This window comes from Pinus tabuliformis, chromosome 1_1, assembly GCF_031772625.1.
Source record: "Pinus tabuliformis cultivar Carrire ecotype Pingquan chromosome 1_1, CPIR1, whole genome shotgun sequence".
Classification (NCBI taxonomy): domain Eukaryota; kingdom Viridiplantae; phylum Streptophyta; class Pinopsida; order Pinales; family Pinaceae; genus Pinus; species Pinus tabuliformis.
The window spans coordinates 955,111,673-955,129,567 of record NC_142297.1 but is presented as its reverse complement, the minus strand read 5'-3'; the positions used below and the strand labels follow the sequence as shown (position 1 = coordinate 955,129,567).

Below are 17,895 nucleotides of genomic sequence, written 5' to 3'. Positions count from 1 at the left end.
TTTTGTCACCTCCACGAAGCAAGATATAGAATTAGGTACAATTTGATTACATTTTTTTCACGATCGAACACAGTTAGCCACGAATTACTGTTTTTTCACACGTGCTCCGCTATGTTATGCCTCTTTATTTTAATATTATTTTCTACTATTATCATTATCCTTCGTTGCCTGGTGTCTTTGTATCAGTAGATATGCATTAGCATAAATATTCATGTGAAATTTATCTTCGGGATTCATCAAATAATCTCAATGTGATGGATTCAGTAGATATGCATTAGCATAAATATTCATGTGAAATTCCTCTTCAGGATTCATCGAATAATTTCAATGTAATGAATTCAGAAGATGAATTTCAAATTAATTCTAATCTCTGAAGCCTAAATTCTGAACTAAATATTCATATAAATAAATTCTGAACTAAATATTCATATAAATATATACTACAGGCATGGCAGAGCATCTAAATAAATAATATTTCATTATAGGTGCAAGCTGGTAGAGGGTTGCGCAGACAGTGATGATGACATAAGATTAATCAACGAAATACAAAAAGACGTTGAGGAAGAGTTGATCAATGTGCAAAACAACAAATATATCGGCAAGATACAAAAATCCGCCGTGGAAGAACACAATCTGCACAATTCTGTGCCTAAGGTATGATGCCGGGCTGCATCTTTTACATGTTTCGGTAGCTTATGTGTTTTAGAAAAGGCCAAATCATTCAATATACATATTTATATGTGTTTTAGAAAAGGCCAAATCATTCAATATACATATTTATAAATTTGTATCGCGCTTTTAAATGTTTTGTTCCATGACTTATATCTGAAATTAAATGTAACACAGTTGATAGCTAGATTCTGTCTTAGTTGAGCGTGTTTTCCACAGTTTTTAATTAATCCTGTCTTCTTCATGGTTGATAGCTAGAAAAGGTTATCTAAATTGTATTCATTTGTCAAGACTACTTTTAACGGAGAGCAGTCTGTTTCATAGTTCCTCGTACATCTTTTGGCCGAATAATGGTAGTGGATATGGTTTTAGTCTTTCTTTGGTAAGATTAATTTATTGTGACGTTTTGTCCCTAACTTGACCGGTATAACCAAGCCCATATCATATATGCTTAGGAAGGGACACGATTGCCAATGGGATTCATCCCCTTCACAGGAACACCACTTCTTTACCTCCTTCCTTACCCAATCACTGAGACAAAGGAAGGCTTATGTCTAGGAACTACATGGATGTGGGAACACTGAAAAGTATATAGTTAAGTACACTAACTTATGCAGGCACATAACTTCTAGGAGCAGCATAGTCAAGGCAGCAAAGACGACTCGAAAGCCAGTAGATCCCCCGCGGATTAAGCACCAGCAGTAGAGGAAAGACAAAGTCCAAGGTACCAAAGGCATGCATGGGCACCACCCTTTTCGTATAGAGTTTGTTTTTTTTTTTTTTTAATTTTTTTAAACTGCATTCTGGACAAGCCCATGTCATGTAGAACCGAAATGTTGTAATGTTATGTTTGTTTAATTTAAAAGATAGAGTTCTCTGAAACTTCTGATATTCATGTTTTTGCTGGATAAAAGTGATAACAAGATTTTTGAAATGCTTTTCTAGATTAGAGTGTGCAGAAGCACACAGCTCTAAATGAAAAGGCTGTCTGAGAAAGAAACAACAAAATTTCTTTGAAAGGTTAAGAAATTGTTGATTCCCTTGAATGCAGTTGTGCAACCTTTATTTTGTAGTTTCTTTTGTTTCCTGTTAAAATTAGAGTTATGTGTGCTTATTGTCTTTAAAGCAATGTAGCTTCTGGTGTTGTGCAAACTGAAAATTGAAATCTATCCAAATTGAGGATCCCAAGATTTGCGGAAATGGATCTAGTAGTGTGAAATTTTTGGCTATCCAGAAGGTGCTATTAACCCATTTAATTATTTCCTATTACTTGTTCAGGACAAATTAATTCTTTTGCTAGAAGTAATGAACAACAACATGAACAACACCATTTATATGTAGGAATTTACAAGGTAAGTTCCTCAGACAGAACACCAAAGGACACCGCTCACAAACAGATCACAGATCAATACAACAATATTCTTGATGTGGTTAAAACCCTCAAAGAGGGAAACAGTCCACGGCCTGAGCCAACGCGGCCACTTCAGGCAATTTATTAATAAAAGAATGAAAATTTACATAAGCTTCTCTCATGAACGGTTACCCTACAAAGGACCCTCTGTTGGAGAGGTAAATCCCCTCTACGGATAGAGGCGATCCCTACTAGCCCAGCATGGGTCTAGCAACAATCAGTCAATGCTACCCTGCAAGCTCCTAATTGCAATTAAACAAAGTAGGCAAAGAACACCTACTTGGATTCCAGCGCTGTTGTTTGATGAAGAGATGCCACACTCGCTCCTTTGCTCTGGCCGGTCACAATCCTCCACTATCCTCGTGGTCGGACACCTGCACACACAAAGAGAAATGCAAACACAAGCGTGAAATCTGATAAAAGCAACCATACATCAGTCAGAAAGGATGTAATTCACATTTAACCATTGCATAGACAAATGAGAATGAAACTATAACAGTAGTCATCTATTATTAATCAATAATCAGAGAAAGATACAACCATTGTTCTGACGCTGAGTCCTTCTCGAGAGGGTCCAGCCAGCAAGTCTCATAAGCATTCACCCAAGAAGTAGATCTCCCAAGTCAAGCAACTCTCTCTCACACAAAACTCTAAGACTTCACAACCTTTCTCTAGCTCTCTAGCAATCCACACTTTATCACACCAACTACCTACTAGCAGCAGCACACAAAAACACTATGAATTCCTTGTTGTCAAAAACTAGCTGCTGATGGTAATGGTGGAGGAATATATAGGAGAAGGAGTCTCCATGGAGGGTGGAAGGATAAGCTTATCTCCAAGAAAGGTGGCCCATATGACGAACATACATTCCATAGAAGGGAGGGCGATACTCACAAGGCCAACAACCAGGTCTGGAGTCATCTGGAAGGTTGGCTGTTAGAACAAATTCGCCCAAACAGGATCAGCGCGGATTATAAAGGAACTGGCGCGCTGACGTCGCACCTCAATAACTAGGAAAGTCATGTCAGCGCGACCCAATACAAAGGAAAGGTGCGCTGGCTCATGAAATGCGACCAGCGCGGAAAAGTGATGTGCTTCCGCGCTGGCAGCGCACTGAATACACTATGAGCCGCCAGTCAGCGCGGATATTTCAATAACAGACGCGCTGATGCAGTAAACCTTAGAAAAGAGGGTCATTTGGCCAATTCAGAGAGCATGAAGTTGATTTTATGACACAGTAGGGATACTGACTAGATGACAGTGACAAATTGCTGTGTAACACCCTCCATGCTCTTTAAATAGTGATCATGAACCAATCGGGTATTAAGCCACGGATCAAGTGTTGGTAATACTGAGAAGAAAATGAATTGTCGGATCACTACATATCGTGACCGTCGGATTGTAAGTTACAAAAGTACATAGTAAAGAAACACACTTTACCTAACTCTACACTAGACCAAGTTATACTTAACTATTTCCTATGTGTCGGAATATCCTAACATCCCCCCTTAAGAACAATTTGGGATAGGATTGAAGGAGGTACAAATATGACACAATAGGAGAAGGAAGGAGGCATTAGAGCCTATCCCCCCTTAGTGACAATTTCCTGAACTCCAACCATAAATTGAAGTTTAGTAAACTTCGCCTTTGTGAGAGCCTTTGTAAAGAAGTCTGCAACTTGATCATCTGTTGAACAATATTGCACTTCAAGAACATGGTCGTGAATGAGCTTTCTGATGAAGTGCATGTGCAGTTCAATGTGTTTGCTGCGCTTATGTTGGATTGGATCTTTGCATAGTTGAATGGTTCTTTGATTATCACACCAAAGTGTAGTCGGATGTTGTTGCTGAAAGCCAAACTTTGACAGGATCTGACGAAGCCACAGGGCTTCCTTACTAGCTTCTACAACACTACGATACTCTGCTTCTGCTGAAGAAAGAGAAATGGCACTTTGTTTCTTGCAAGCCCATGTAATAGGTCCTGAACCAAGAGTGAACACATAACCTATAGTAGACTTTCGATCATCAGGGTCACCAACCCAATCAGAATCAGTGAAACCAACCAATAGAGGAGATGGTTCTACACTGTAATGAATCCCAGACTGAACTGTACCTCGAACATAACAAAGTATTCTCTTAGCTGCTTTCCAATGAATTTCATGTGGGTTTTTCATAAACCGAGCAATAAGGCCAACAACAAAGAAAAGGTCAGGACGAGTATGGGTCAGATACAAAAGTTTTTCTACAAGTTGACGGTATAAGGTAGCATCAACTTCAGGGGAAGTACAAGTGACTGAAAGTTTGGCTCCAGACTGAAAGGGAGAAGGGGCTGGCTTACAGTTTTCCATGTGAAAATGGCGTAGAAGATCACAGGCATACTTGGACTGGGAAAGGGAAATACCTTCCTTGGATTGCAAGACTTGAAGACCAAGAAAATAATGCAAATGTCCTAAGTCTGTCATTTCAAACTTCTTTTTAAGGCTGGACTTCACATGGTTTATAAGGTTGGGATCACTACCAGTAAGGATAAGATCATCAACATAAAGAACAAGAATGATAAGAGACTTGCCCACTTTCTTGGTGTAGATAGTATTGTCAGAATGACACCTAGAAAAGCCAGTTTTTAAAAGAAAGCTATCCATTTTGGCATACCAAGCCCGAGGAGCTTGCTTGAGACCATAAAGGGATTTCTTAAGTCGACATACAAGGCTGGAGTTTGTTTGTATAAAGCCAGTAGGTTGTTCCATATAGATTTCTTCATGCAAGTCCCCATGCAAGAAGGCAGATTTAACATCCATCTGATGGACTTCCCATTTGAAAGAGGCAGCAAGGGAAAGAACAAGGCGGATAGAGTTCATTTTGGCAATAGGGGAGAAGGTTTCAGTATAGTCAATGCCTTCAACTTGTGAAAAACCCTTAGCAACAAGACGAGCTTTATGTTTATCAACTTTTCCAGCTGGTCCATAGTTGGTTCTATAAACCCATTTGCATCTAACATGTTTTCGTCCCTTTGGTAGAGGAACAAGATCCCATGCATCATTTGCCAATAATGAACGATATTCTTCATTCATAGCTGCGTCCCAATCTCGATGGCCTGAAGCTTTTGCAAAGGTGTTAGGATCATAATTAGCTGAAGTTTGACCCAGTAAAGAAGAGGCTCTATCGAACTGAGAATGTGTACATCACTGATCTGTAGGATCACCGGCAAGAGCGCCTGCTGCATCCCGAGTAACACATACCCATTTTGGAAGCTGAGGAGTTGAAGGAGGACCCTGAGAAGGTGGGAGAGGATTGTCATCCCCGCTTTCATCATCTGAAAAAGAAATATTTTCAAAAGTAGAAGAGATAGAGAGAGGTGGCACATCCGCCGAACTAGGCTCGTAGGCTGATATATTTTCAGCAAACTTTACATCTCTTCTAATGATAACATTTTTGGACTTAAGTGGAATAAGTTTATATCCTTTGACATCTTCAGAATATCCAACAAAAATACATTTTTCACTCTTAGGTTCTAAAGCTTTATGTTTCTCATCTAGAATATGGGCCCATGCTTCACTTCCAAAAACACGAAAGTGACTTACATCTGGTTTAATTGAGCTCCATGCTTCTTCTGGAGTGATATTCTTTAAAACCTTAGTAGGAGTGTGATTTATTATGTAATTTGCACAGTTAATTGCTTCTGCCCAAAAATTAAGACTAAGTCCTTTAGATTGAAGCATACAATTAGCCATTTCCTTTAAGGTGCGATTCTTCCTTTCAGCTACACCATTTTGTTATGGAGTATATGGAATAGTATGTTGCATTTGAATTCCATTCTTAGTGCAAAAGTTGATGAATTTGTTGTTAAGATATTCTCCGCCATTATCAGATCTTAGCTTAAGAATTTGATGTCCAGATTGTTTTTCAACAAAGGCCTTAAAGGCCAAGAACATGTTAAATACTTCACTCTTGAGTTTTAAGAAGTATACCCAAGTGCGTCTGGAGAAATCATCAATGAGAGTTAAGAAATACTTGTAGCCAGAGAATGAAACAACTGGAAGTGGACCACATAAATCACTATGCACAAGCTGTAAAGGGGCTGAGGCGTGTCAAGAGGCACATTTTTCAAAACTATCCCGATGATGTTTTCCGAGTACACATCTGGAACAAACACCATCTCTGCAAGATACCATTGGAAGAGCTGTCACCATATTTTCTTTACATAGATTCTGAAGGGAGCGATAGTTTAAGTGACCAAATCGCTCATTCCAAAGTTTGCTCACTTCATCATTATGAGCAAAAAATACCGAAGGAAGATTTGATGACCCAAAGTTGTTAAACTTGTACAACCTTGTAGAATCATCAGCAATGCCAGTAGCTAAAATCTGTCTAGGATCTCTTAGGTCCTTAATTACAACATCGTGAGGTGAAAATTCAACGATTTTACCTTCACTTGAATGAGTTATCTAATATACAGATAGAAGGTTGCAGGATAAGGTTGGAACACATAATACATCATTAAATTGACCATTGTCTATATGAACAGTTCCAGTCCCTACAACACTAAGAGATCTATCATCACCAACATATATATTTTGTGTTATAATCATTTAAAGAAGAAAACATGGCTTTGTTTTTGGCCATGTGATAAGAAGCTCCAGAATCAATGAGCCACTCATGAGAATTAGAAGAAGATACATTTAGTGCATATCCAGACCGAGATGTTTGACAACCACATGCAGAAAGTGCTATTCCTGAAGATGAAGTTGAAGAGTGCTCCAAATGGATGTTATGCTTCTTCATTGCTGCTTCCAAGGCTTCCATCTTCTTAAAGCATTTGGATTCTAAGTGGCCATCTCGATTACAAAATTGGTAATGTTTATCAGTCTTTTTCCCTTTGTTTTTATTTGCCTTATTATTTTGTTGAAATGATTTTTCATTTTGAGGCTAAAATTGCTTAGGACCCTTGTTTGGTTTAGGACCATTCTTTTTAGGATACGGCTTCTTAGGATTCTTTGAATTTGGTTGCTGCTGGGTGGCTAAGGCTTTCTTAGAAGAGTTTCCAAGATTAAGAAAACCAAGGTGTAAGAGTTTTTTTTGTTCTCTTATTAAAGAATCACAAAAGAAATCAAAGGAAGGGGACTTGTAGTCTTGTCCTTGAGAAATGAAGGCTTCTTTTGTAGAATGGAAGGTGGAAACAAACACAGAGTAGGCTGGTCCCAACTTAGTAAGAATGGAACAGATAAGGTTACCATCTTCTTTCTTAACCTTAACACCTTCCAAGAGAAGTCTAAGGGTCTTGAACTTGGATAGAAAATCTTCAATGGAAGAAAAATTATTGGGGTCTAATGTAAGCAACTCATTTTCGAGTTGATGGGCTCTAAGTTCATTTTTAATTCCAAAAACTTTAGTGATCTATTTCATTGCTTCATTAGGAGTATCAAGTTTTGCGATATGGAATCTAAGGTCTGGGGAAATGGACATCCCTATCAACCCACGTGCTTGATCTTGCCTATTTTCCCATTTGGCTGCCTTATCTTCATCTTTTGGTTTGGTTTCTTGGCCTAAGGCTATTATGTAAAGACCTTTACTTCTAAGTAAATCCACAATGTAGGACCACCATTGGAAGTAGTTGGTGCTGTCAAGAATAACTTGGCATGGACTTTCCATTTTAACATAAACTGAAGCTATAGATGCTGAAACTAAGTGTTCCAATCGAAAGATCTCGAAAAATTAGGCTGATTAAAAAAAAAACGGCTCTGAAAACGGCTTTTGGATGAAGAAGTTATGGTTTTTTGAAGAAAAGTTGTTGAAGATGCCGACGAAGTGCAGGAATGTGCGGAAATGAATGATAATGTTATATTAAAAAAAAAAAAATTCTCCCCCTTTCCAAACTTAATCTAATTAGCTCAACAAATAGAAAGACTTGAATTCAAGACCTCTATTCTCATAAAGTAACTTTGGACCAAGTGAGCTAGTTTAAAAGGTTAGTAATTTTTGGAAAAGAGGAAGGGTTTTTTTTTTTTTTTTTTTGTTAAATTTAGTTACCAACGCTTTGGGGTGCATGCTTACTTGAGAAAGCTCTTTTTTGCCTATAGATCTTAAAAATGACGTAGCTAGGGCTACCGGAAACCTTTTCGCGTGAAACGAAAGGGGTTCCTCACTAGAACAGATGCTCCTAACACAATAGAGTAGTCTTCTTGGCCCAAAAGCAGTTAGAAACAGTAGATCTAGGAAACGGCAGTCGGATGCAGTTCTACCGGCTTTAGATTTGGATCATAACAGATGAGGCCTTCAACTTGGCTTTGATACCATGTAGAAATTTATAGGGTAAGTTCCTCAGACAGAACACCAAAGGACACCGCTCACAAACAGATCACAGATCAATACACCAGTATTCTTGACGTGGTTAAAACCCTCAAAGAGGGAAACAGTCCACGGCCGGCCACTTCAGGCAATTTATTAATAAAAGAATGAAAATTTACATAAGCTTCTCTCATGAACGGTTACCCTACAAAGGACCCTCCATGCTCTTTAAATAGAGATCATGGACCAATCGGGTGTTAAGCCACAGATCAAGTGTTAGTAATACCGAGGAGAGAATGAACCGTCGGATCACTACATATCGTGACTGTCGGATTGTAAGTTACAAAAGTACATAGTAAAGAAACACATTTTACCTAAATCTACACTAGACCAAGTTATAAAATAAAAATTGCAGCAGAAAATGTGAGAAACCAATCACACAATGAACACAAGTATTTTTGGACAAACGTCCTTGGAAAAGCCCCAATGTGGGGAAAACTAGTTTTTAGATTTGAGGGTTTATATTAATATTTCACCAAAAAACTGCTATTGAGAAATTACAATTGCTTGCAAAGCTCTGACAATATTTTTATCTTCACATATGACCAAATTGAATTGGGAAATTTCACTGCCTCCCTTTGCAGGTCATCTCGGCCCTTTCTGGAAATTCACACTACCTTCCAGAACTCCCACTGATAGCCTCCAACAATTCACACCAACAATCTGGCAGCCTCTGGAAATTCACACTACCCTTCCTGGCAATTTGCACTGCCATTGGAAACTCGATTTACCCTTCTCGACAACTCGCACTGCCTCTGGGAATTCGATCTGGCAATTTGCACTGCCATTAGAAACTCGATTTGCCCTTCTCGACAACTCGCACTGCCTTTGGGAATTCGATCTGGCAATTCGCATTGTTAAACTAGCAAACTGGCAAATTCGACCTCTTTCTGTAGAAATAATTCGACCTCCTTATGTCATGCAGAAATTGGAAACCTCTATGAAGAATAAACTCCGACAAATTTCTTCCCAATCACTGCTGTTGAAACCCTCTTGGTGCCCCTCTGAAAATTCTCCCACTTAATGCGTCTCCAAAGTTGCCCATTGATTCCCTTTATAATCTCTCATTCACAAATGAATGACCACGATTAGAAGTTCACTTGATCCAATCGATGGCTAAGATCATCTTAGAAACTTTCTACAAGCTTCTAGAGGAAAATTGATCTTATCCCAACTAATGTCAATTAATTATTCACTTTCCCTAAGTTAGACTTAGGAAATAATTAAAAAATCACTAATTGACATAATTAAAATATTCCCTTAAGAAAAATTACATGGGCTTGGAGATAATTAATTCCTCCATGTTCCTAGCCTCAATGACACCTCTCAAGACTAGAACACTTGTCTGAGCTACAATATTCTAACACTCCAGGTGTTCATCACAACACCCAACTTATCCCTGAAGAAAACAAACTTTCCTTTACCCAAGACCTTCGTTAGAATTTTTGCAACTTGCTGATTTGTGGGAACATATTGTAGTTGAACTGATCCACGCTGTACACAGTCCCTGATGAAATGGTATCTGATGTTGATGTGCTTCGACCTATCATGAAACACTGGATTCTCAGATAGCTTGACACAACTCTAATTATCACAGTAGATATTGGTCGACTCCATCCTCTGACCAAACAGTGCCACTAACAGCTTTTGAAGCCATATGGCCTCACATGTAGCCATGCTTGCTACCATGTACTCTGTTTTTGCAAAGCTTAATGCAACTGAATTCTACTTCTTGTTGTACAAAGAGAACCCTTGGTCCCATGCTGAAGCAACACCCTAAAGTGCTTTTCCTGTCTACTGCATTACCTGCCTAGTTTGCATCAGTATATCCCATCAACCTAACACCATCACCTTGAGTATACCTCAACCCATACTCAATTGTACCTCATAGATATTGTAGCACATGATTTGATGCTATCTAATGCACCCTCTTTGGTTCCACCATGAACTGACTAAAACTTGTTGACCACAAAGAAAATGTTCAGCCTTGTGTTGACCAGATACATGAGAGAGCCAAGAAGTTGTCTATACAAGGTGGGGTCCACTGCTTCTTGCTTCAACACATCAATTTTCTTCCAATTGGTTATCATAAGCATAGACATGGGTCTATAGTCTAATATCCTAAATTTCTTCAAGATCTCCATAGCATATCTCCCTTGACTAAGGAAGATCTCCCCATCTGTCTGCCACACCTCGAGTCCTAGAAAATAATGCATCAACCCCAAATCCTTCATCTCGAACGCTGCTACTAAGTCCCTCTTGTAGTCTTCTATGAGCCCTGGTGACCCAATAAAAAATAGATCATCCACATATAACACAAGAATGAGTGGTTCACCTCCAACCATGAGATAGTAGAGGTTCAAATCTGCCTCACTCTTCACGAAGCCCATCTGCTGCAAGTAGCTGTCAATATGACCATACCATGCTCTGAGAGCTTGCTTGAGTCTGTATAGCGCTCTCTTCAACTTGCATACATGGGTCTCCCTCCCATGTGTCTCAAAACCCTTTGGCTATTTGATGTACACCTCCTCCTCTATAACTTCGTTCAGGAACGCTGTCTTGACATCCATCTGATGGATCTGCCATCCCATTTGTGCTGCAAGTGAGATCATGACCCTAATGGAAGTATACTTGGCCATTGGAGCAAACGTCTCCTCATAATCTATTCCCTCTTTCTAAGAGAACCCCTTAGCCACGAACCTTTCCTTGAAATTTTCTACACTGTTATCTACAACGTGCTTGATCTTATAGATCCAGTGGAAACCAACCACTGCCTTGTCCAACAGTCTAGGCACCACCTCCCAAACATCGTTCTGCGTGATGGAGTTGTACTCCTCAACCATAACATCCTACCACACCTGATGATGTGCATCGTCTTGATAGCTGGAAGGCTCACTGTCAGTAAGCTCACTCATCAATGCCTTGTTCCATGAATATCTCTCTGGCGGTCTCTGGTGGGCTCCAGTATTGCAGCAATAATGCTGCAACTCCTAGGGCTCCCTTCTTTACTTTTATCAACCCGGTAGTTTGTAACAAACTTGGAAGCGATGGTGCTATATGCACAAGTACTAGCTCTTGCCGCGGCTGTCACTTGATCAGCTGGCACAAGTCCACTAGGAGCTTAAGCCAACTTCTATGAGCTCTTAGAAGAAGCTTTTAAATATGATGGACGAAAGCTAACTCAAAGGAGGCTAATCTACTTGCAAAAAGAAGCGGAAAGCTGAAAGGAAATGCAAACCCTAGCAAACCCTAGTTTTACCGACTAACCCTACTGGTGCAAGTAAAAGGATGAAAGCTACAAAAATGGATGCCATTGACTTCTAGAAAGGTAAAATGCATGTGACTAAGCTACTTCTGAAGAGAAATATGAAGAAAACATATTTTTTCATTTTTGAGTAATTTCGCAGAGTTATTATGCATGTGCTTTGACTATTTTTTCTGTGCAGAGGTTGATTGGCGAAAGGAAATGCTTGCAGGAGGTTGGGAAGGTGAGAAGAGGGCCTAAGGGGTCCCTAGCACCCTTCCAGAGAGTTTCACAGTGATCGAATCTCAAGAAACCGCTTTCGCGAGCTTCTACAGGAAGTCTGCAGGGGTTCTACAGGATGTACTGTAGCTTCTACAGGTTGTTTCAACAGGATGTTCCGAAAGAGAATTTTGAAGGGTTGATGGTGGAAGAAAGGTGAAGAAGTGGGTATGGAGGTGAGATAAGTGTGTGAGGAGGTCTAGGACTTGGGGATTGAGGATGAAGAGTGGTTAAGGCGACTGGGTTGGTTCGAAGATAAGGGAAGCAATGCTGCGCAAGAATGTAGGAACTAGGGCAAAGTGATAAAATGTGGCAAATGAAAGGCAAGAATCTGAGTTAGAGGACGAAGCAGGTTGCATTGATGGGGTAAGGGTAGGTAAGGAGGTATCACAGGTGCTCTACACATTATTTTCCAAACTGATCAAACGAAGACTAGGAAAACCAAAGATCTAGCTATTTTAACCTAATTTGACCTAATTACTAGAAATCATGATGGACAGAAGTTTATTGGCAGAAAATCATGTAAGACAACTATGAAAACCAAGCAAGAATGGATCTAAGCATGTAATCACAACTGGTACCAACTTTTGCAACTAAGAATCTAACACTAGCGATTGCATGAAGAAGCAAAAACAGTGTTTTTGTGGCAGCAAGGATGCCTTGGTCTCAGCTCATGGTCCCAAGGAGGGAGAGGTGAGATCAAGGGTTGCTTGATGGCCTTTTCTGAAGATCTCTTCCTTTACCAAACTGTCAAATCAACCTGAAGCATGAAAAGCTACTTTAACCATCAAAAACAACCTAAGTAACAAAGCAAGATTTTAATCTAAATAGCATAAATTATTCTATGAATGCAGCAAAGACACATAAAAGTACACAAAGGAGGTACTGGGCACTTGGGTTGGGCCCAACCCCAAGAGCTACAACCTCCTAAGAAAGATTAGAGCTGGTGCAAAGCTGGATCCATCTTTATTGATCAAGAAATAATAGTTACATTCCAAAAACTGTCTACAAGAAAAGCTCGAAAATGTGCTGAAATGCAGAGCTAACCTACTGACTAAAATCGAACTAACATCTGACTACCATCTGACTAAAAACTGACTAACATCGAACTACAAATTGGCTAACTGAAATGAGGCCCTAAGCCTTCTTATTTATACAAATTGAGGACCCCAACAGTCCTCCTAAACTTTAGGGACTCAGCTGCCAAAACTTGCAGTTAACAGCAGTCCTACTTGACTTGCTTGGCTGCCCCTTGTGCTCCGAGTTTTTTTGATGGAGAATTCGAGGTAAGGCCTCATAAATGAAGGGGACACCTTCCTACAAATCCTCTCCCTTGTTCTTCCACGAATTTGGCTGCCAAGTGCTCATTTAAACCTTTGATTTTGTCTCAAAATTGACCAAAAATCTGCATAAAGCACACATTAGACTTGTTGGCATAATGACTAACCCAATTCACTCTATTAGCATAAATATAATAAAAAACATGCAATAAACTAATGGGAATGGTGGATTAAGTCGAATTAGGAGGCTGAATGAGCCCATATAATTACTCATTTCTGGGGCTCATCAGTCTCCTATCCCTAGTGTTCAATCTAGAAGCTCCCACAAACTCTTGCGCATCTCTCAACGTCTGAAGCAACTCTCTATTCCTTCTCTCACTAGTGGTGGGCGGAGCTTCAAACTCCTCATCCTGTTGCCGCTGCTCCACATGTTGTGAACTCTCCTTTGCACTTGTACCTGTGCCTGTACTAGTCACTATACTCGTACTAGTTCCCTGAGCCTAAGATTCTTGTTCAACCCTTGGAGCTTCTGCTGGCTGACTCTGATCAACCACTGACAACTCGCAAGATCTCCTCAAGGCTTTCTCCTCCTAAAACTTTGTCTCATCTCACGATGATCTTCCTGCTACCTAGAATATAGATCTTGTATGCCTTGGAGGTTTTGCTGTAACTAATGAAATATCTCTTCTCTACAGTCGAATCTAGCTTGGTGTGCTTCTCATCTGGAATGTGACAATATGCGATATTGCCAAAAATCCTGAAGTGTCCAACTTTTGGCTTCTTTCTTGTAAATGCCTCCTTGGGTGTCATCTTTCCCAACACCTTGTGTGGGACCCTATTCTGAATGTAAACTATTGTGCTACATGCCTCTGCCCAAAGATACTTAGGCATATCTTGATCATATAGCATGGCCCTTGCTGCTCCAACTATTGTCCTGTTCTTTTTTTCTGCGACCCCATTCTGCTGCGGGTTGTACGGAGTTGTCCATTCCCTCCTGTTTCCCTCCTTTGTGCAAAAGTCCTTAAAGGATTTCTCATTGTACTCGCCCCCATTATCTGTCCAAAGAACCTTTATCTTCTTTCCTGTCGAGTTCTCCACAAGAGCCTTAAACTCTTGGAAGCGACTAAAGACTTCATCTCTTGTCTTCAAGAAGTAAATCCAGGTCTTCCTGGAGAAGTCATCAATGAAAGTCACAAAATACTCATAACCTTTGGGAGAAATTGTGGACATTGGACACAAATATCATAATGTATTAAATCTAGAACACCCTTGGTTCTATTGTCACTCCTTGGAAATGCTGCCTTTGCAAACTGCTTAAGTACGCACCCTTTGCACATGTCATCAGGTTCTATGCTCATCTCTGGAACACCTGTCATAGTCTCTCTGAGGAAATTAAGTGCTCCATGGTGGTTATGACCCATCCTCTCATGCTATCTCTCTCCCATATCTTTTTTACTGTTGCTGCTAACTAGTGCCTTTGGAGTGTCCAACTGCAACCTATGCAACTCGTTGCTTCTCACCCCAATATCCTTGACTAACTTCCAATGTTGGTGTTTGATATACACCTTTTGTCTTCGGAAGTATACGTCATACCCCTTATCTTGAAGAGCAACTACTGAAATCAGGTTCATTCCTAAACCTAGCATGTGAAACACATCTGTAACATTAGTACTCTTTCTTGAGTCCCTCTAAAATGTAACTGTCCCTCTCCCAATTGGAGTACACTTGGATTTATTTCCCATATGAATTTGGAAGCTTATCTCCTCTGCTTTATAGCTGGAGAAATAATCTCTAACCCATGTCATGTGACATGACTCCCCACTATCAATATACCAGACACCAGTGGTGGTCGAGCTAGATAAACTGTTAATTTTGGGTAGCTAGGGAGAAATTCCCTAGCCCAGAAATTGAGTATGTTTCAAGTAATTAAATAAAAGGGAATTTATTTTCAATCCTTAATTTGGCTTCTATTGGTAGAAAACATTCAAAATTCAAAATTTTAATTGTGTGCACGTCGTCTTGCTCTAAAGGACATGACTTTTCAATTGTGAAATCAACTATAGAAAGGTGTCTATTCCTCTCGCTTTTGGGATATGGAACGTGGACTTTGGAGGCTATAGTTCTATGGTTCGTGGCACATATCTATCCTGATCGTTCATTGAGCATAGGTTCATTGACTATTCGCTCCGTTTTGGCAATCATCGCATGGCATCGCATTGCAATCCCGACATCGTATTGACCTTACATCTTGATTGGGTAATGAAATGACTCGCACCTATTCTAAGGTTTTGAGGCTCGATAATGGATTTGTGGCTTTCGCTCATCCCTATGCAACTCGAATTATGTCTCCACTTTGATTCACGCGCTCTTACTTGAACTCATTATTGATTCGCTCGCTCAGTCTCTCTGTCTCACAACGATAACACAAAGATCTCACACTAGATCTCTATTATTGCATAAGGATTTCGCTTAGGTCTTTTCATATTTATAACACCAAGTCTCTCTCTTATCTGTCGCACTATGTCTCTTTCTTATAAACTGGACTCTCACATGACTATGGCATCAAACCTCTCGCATCACTGTATTCATGGCATTGTATTGATCCTTGGTGATACATATGTTGATCTTTCTGCGAGCTTGATTGGTTTCGATCCATAGTAGTCTTAGTATTGTGACATATATATGATTCTCCAACTCTATAGTTTCATCTTAGTGGTCTTGATAGCTCTATCACAGAGTATGTACATTGGAACCTATTTCAGAGGATGTATAGTTTGGTCCCAACAGTGTGATCAATATGCTCTCAGAGTGATCTCGCTCCAGTGGAATGATAACATTCATTCTTCTATAATATTGTTGATATCGTACTGATATGGTCTCTGCAATTATGTATGGTATGATCTTAGAATGATGTATATTGGTATGGTAATGTATTCAATACAATATAAGCATTGAGTAGTATGTATAATGTCATCGTTGTAGCACAAAAAACAAAGGGCATCATATTATATATCCCTGAGTTATATGTGCAGAGTCCTTGTCTCCAGGGATCCTTAAATAAAACCCTAATGATCTCAGTTATGCATAAACCCTAACAGTATGACTTGGCTGTTGAGAAATCTAGGGCAACTAGATTAGGTGGTTTCTCTTATTTCTCTTACTTTGATAACTTCTTGTGATGTAGTTTTACTTTACTTGATTAACTTCTTCTTTCCTTTATTATTATTAGTGTTCTTTATCATCAAACAACTACCAAATCATAAAGAATAGTGAGACAATAGGACACAAGATGTAGGTGATCATCCAGGGCCAAAACCTCTCCAACTGAGAGGAAAACCCATCATAATTCTTCTTTTCTTATAGAACTTCAATTGACGAATTCCAAGACCAATAACCCTCCAAGACCAAGTCAACTTTTTCCTTCTTGAACAACTTCCGACAACGAACTTCAACCTTCCAGCAACTTCTCCAACAACTTCAACCCCAACAACAATTTCTACAACTTCGACCTTGATGCAGCTTCAACAACTTCGACCTAGTAGCCTCACAAATTCGACCTAGAAGCAGCTTCATAGATTCGACCTAGAGGCAACTTCATAGCTTCGATCTTGCAGCTTCACAACTTCGACCTTGCAGCTTCACAACTTCGATGCAGCTTCATAACTTTGATGCAACTTCACAGCGTCGATGCAACTTCAAAATTTTGTCTTGCCCAGTAACTGTAGAAACCCTAACAAAAGAGAGAGAGAGAGAGGTCCAAAACTTCAAACTTGTTCTTCTTCCCATTCTTCTTCCTTTTCCAACTTCTATCTTGTGGAGATCGAACTTGCTTTTGTGAGTTTCCAAATGAGGTCGAATTCCTTCTTATTTATAGGCTTGTGAGTGGTACGAATTGCTATCTTGAGGCCGACTTGTCCCTTCATGTAGGCCGATTTGATCTTTGTGTCATGACTAGGTCTTGGAGGGTCTTTTGACTCAATAAATTTTCCTTTACAATATGTAACATGCCCAAATGGGTCTTCAATACATGATAATGACTCAATTGACTTTATGACAAACCTAGAAGCACTCAAAGGGTGCTTGACCTAGAAATAAATTTCCCTTGAGCATGAAACCCATGCCTTAAGAACACAAATAATAAATTTATTTTTCTCTTTTAATTAAGTACATAAAGTCACGATTACATATGTCATTATGAAGACCGAACCTAGTTACATATTTCAACATTGGCAAAGCAACATTGGTACATGTTCAGTGGCAACATTAACAATATGTTATTGATGACAATAGTTGTATTATTGATGTAACTTGTTCACAAACAAAGTTGTGAACAAGTCTTGTACCTTGGTATATATATGGTGTCTCACGATGGTGTAATTTTTATCTTAGCTGATCAATTGATGGAATCTAATAGAAGAAGAAGATTTGACAGGTTTTCCCCTTATGGGGTTTTTCCTTGGTCTCCGACCAATCTTGGTGTCTTTATGTGTGCATGTTTTTCTTCCTTTGTTTCTTTATGTTCTGTTGCAGTATTGATGTTATTGTTCTTAAAACACAATTGTTGTTGTTGTTATGATGTTATAATATTGTGGGGTGGATTCTATGTGTAAAAGATGTAATGCAATTGCCAAAAGCAAAGAATAATACAACCCTAAGAAAAATTAACAT

General features: G+C 39.4%; 1 protein-coding gene across 1 annotated transcript in view; it reads left to right on the top strand.

Moving 5' to 3' along the window:
- The window catches only part of LOC149217658 (bifunctional TH2 protein, mitochondrial-like), a 243,846-nt gene that overhangs the window by 5,915 nt on the left and 220,036 nt on the right, over window positions 1–17,895 (top strand). Inside the window, exon 2 of the mRNA XM_089391393.1 lies at window positions 486–654. Within this exon, the coding sequence (XP_089247519.1) occupies window positions 486–654 (169 nt within the window). The remainder of the gene's footprint in view (window positions 1–485; window positions 655–17,895) is intronic.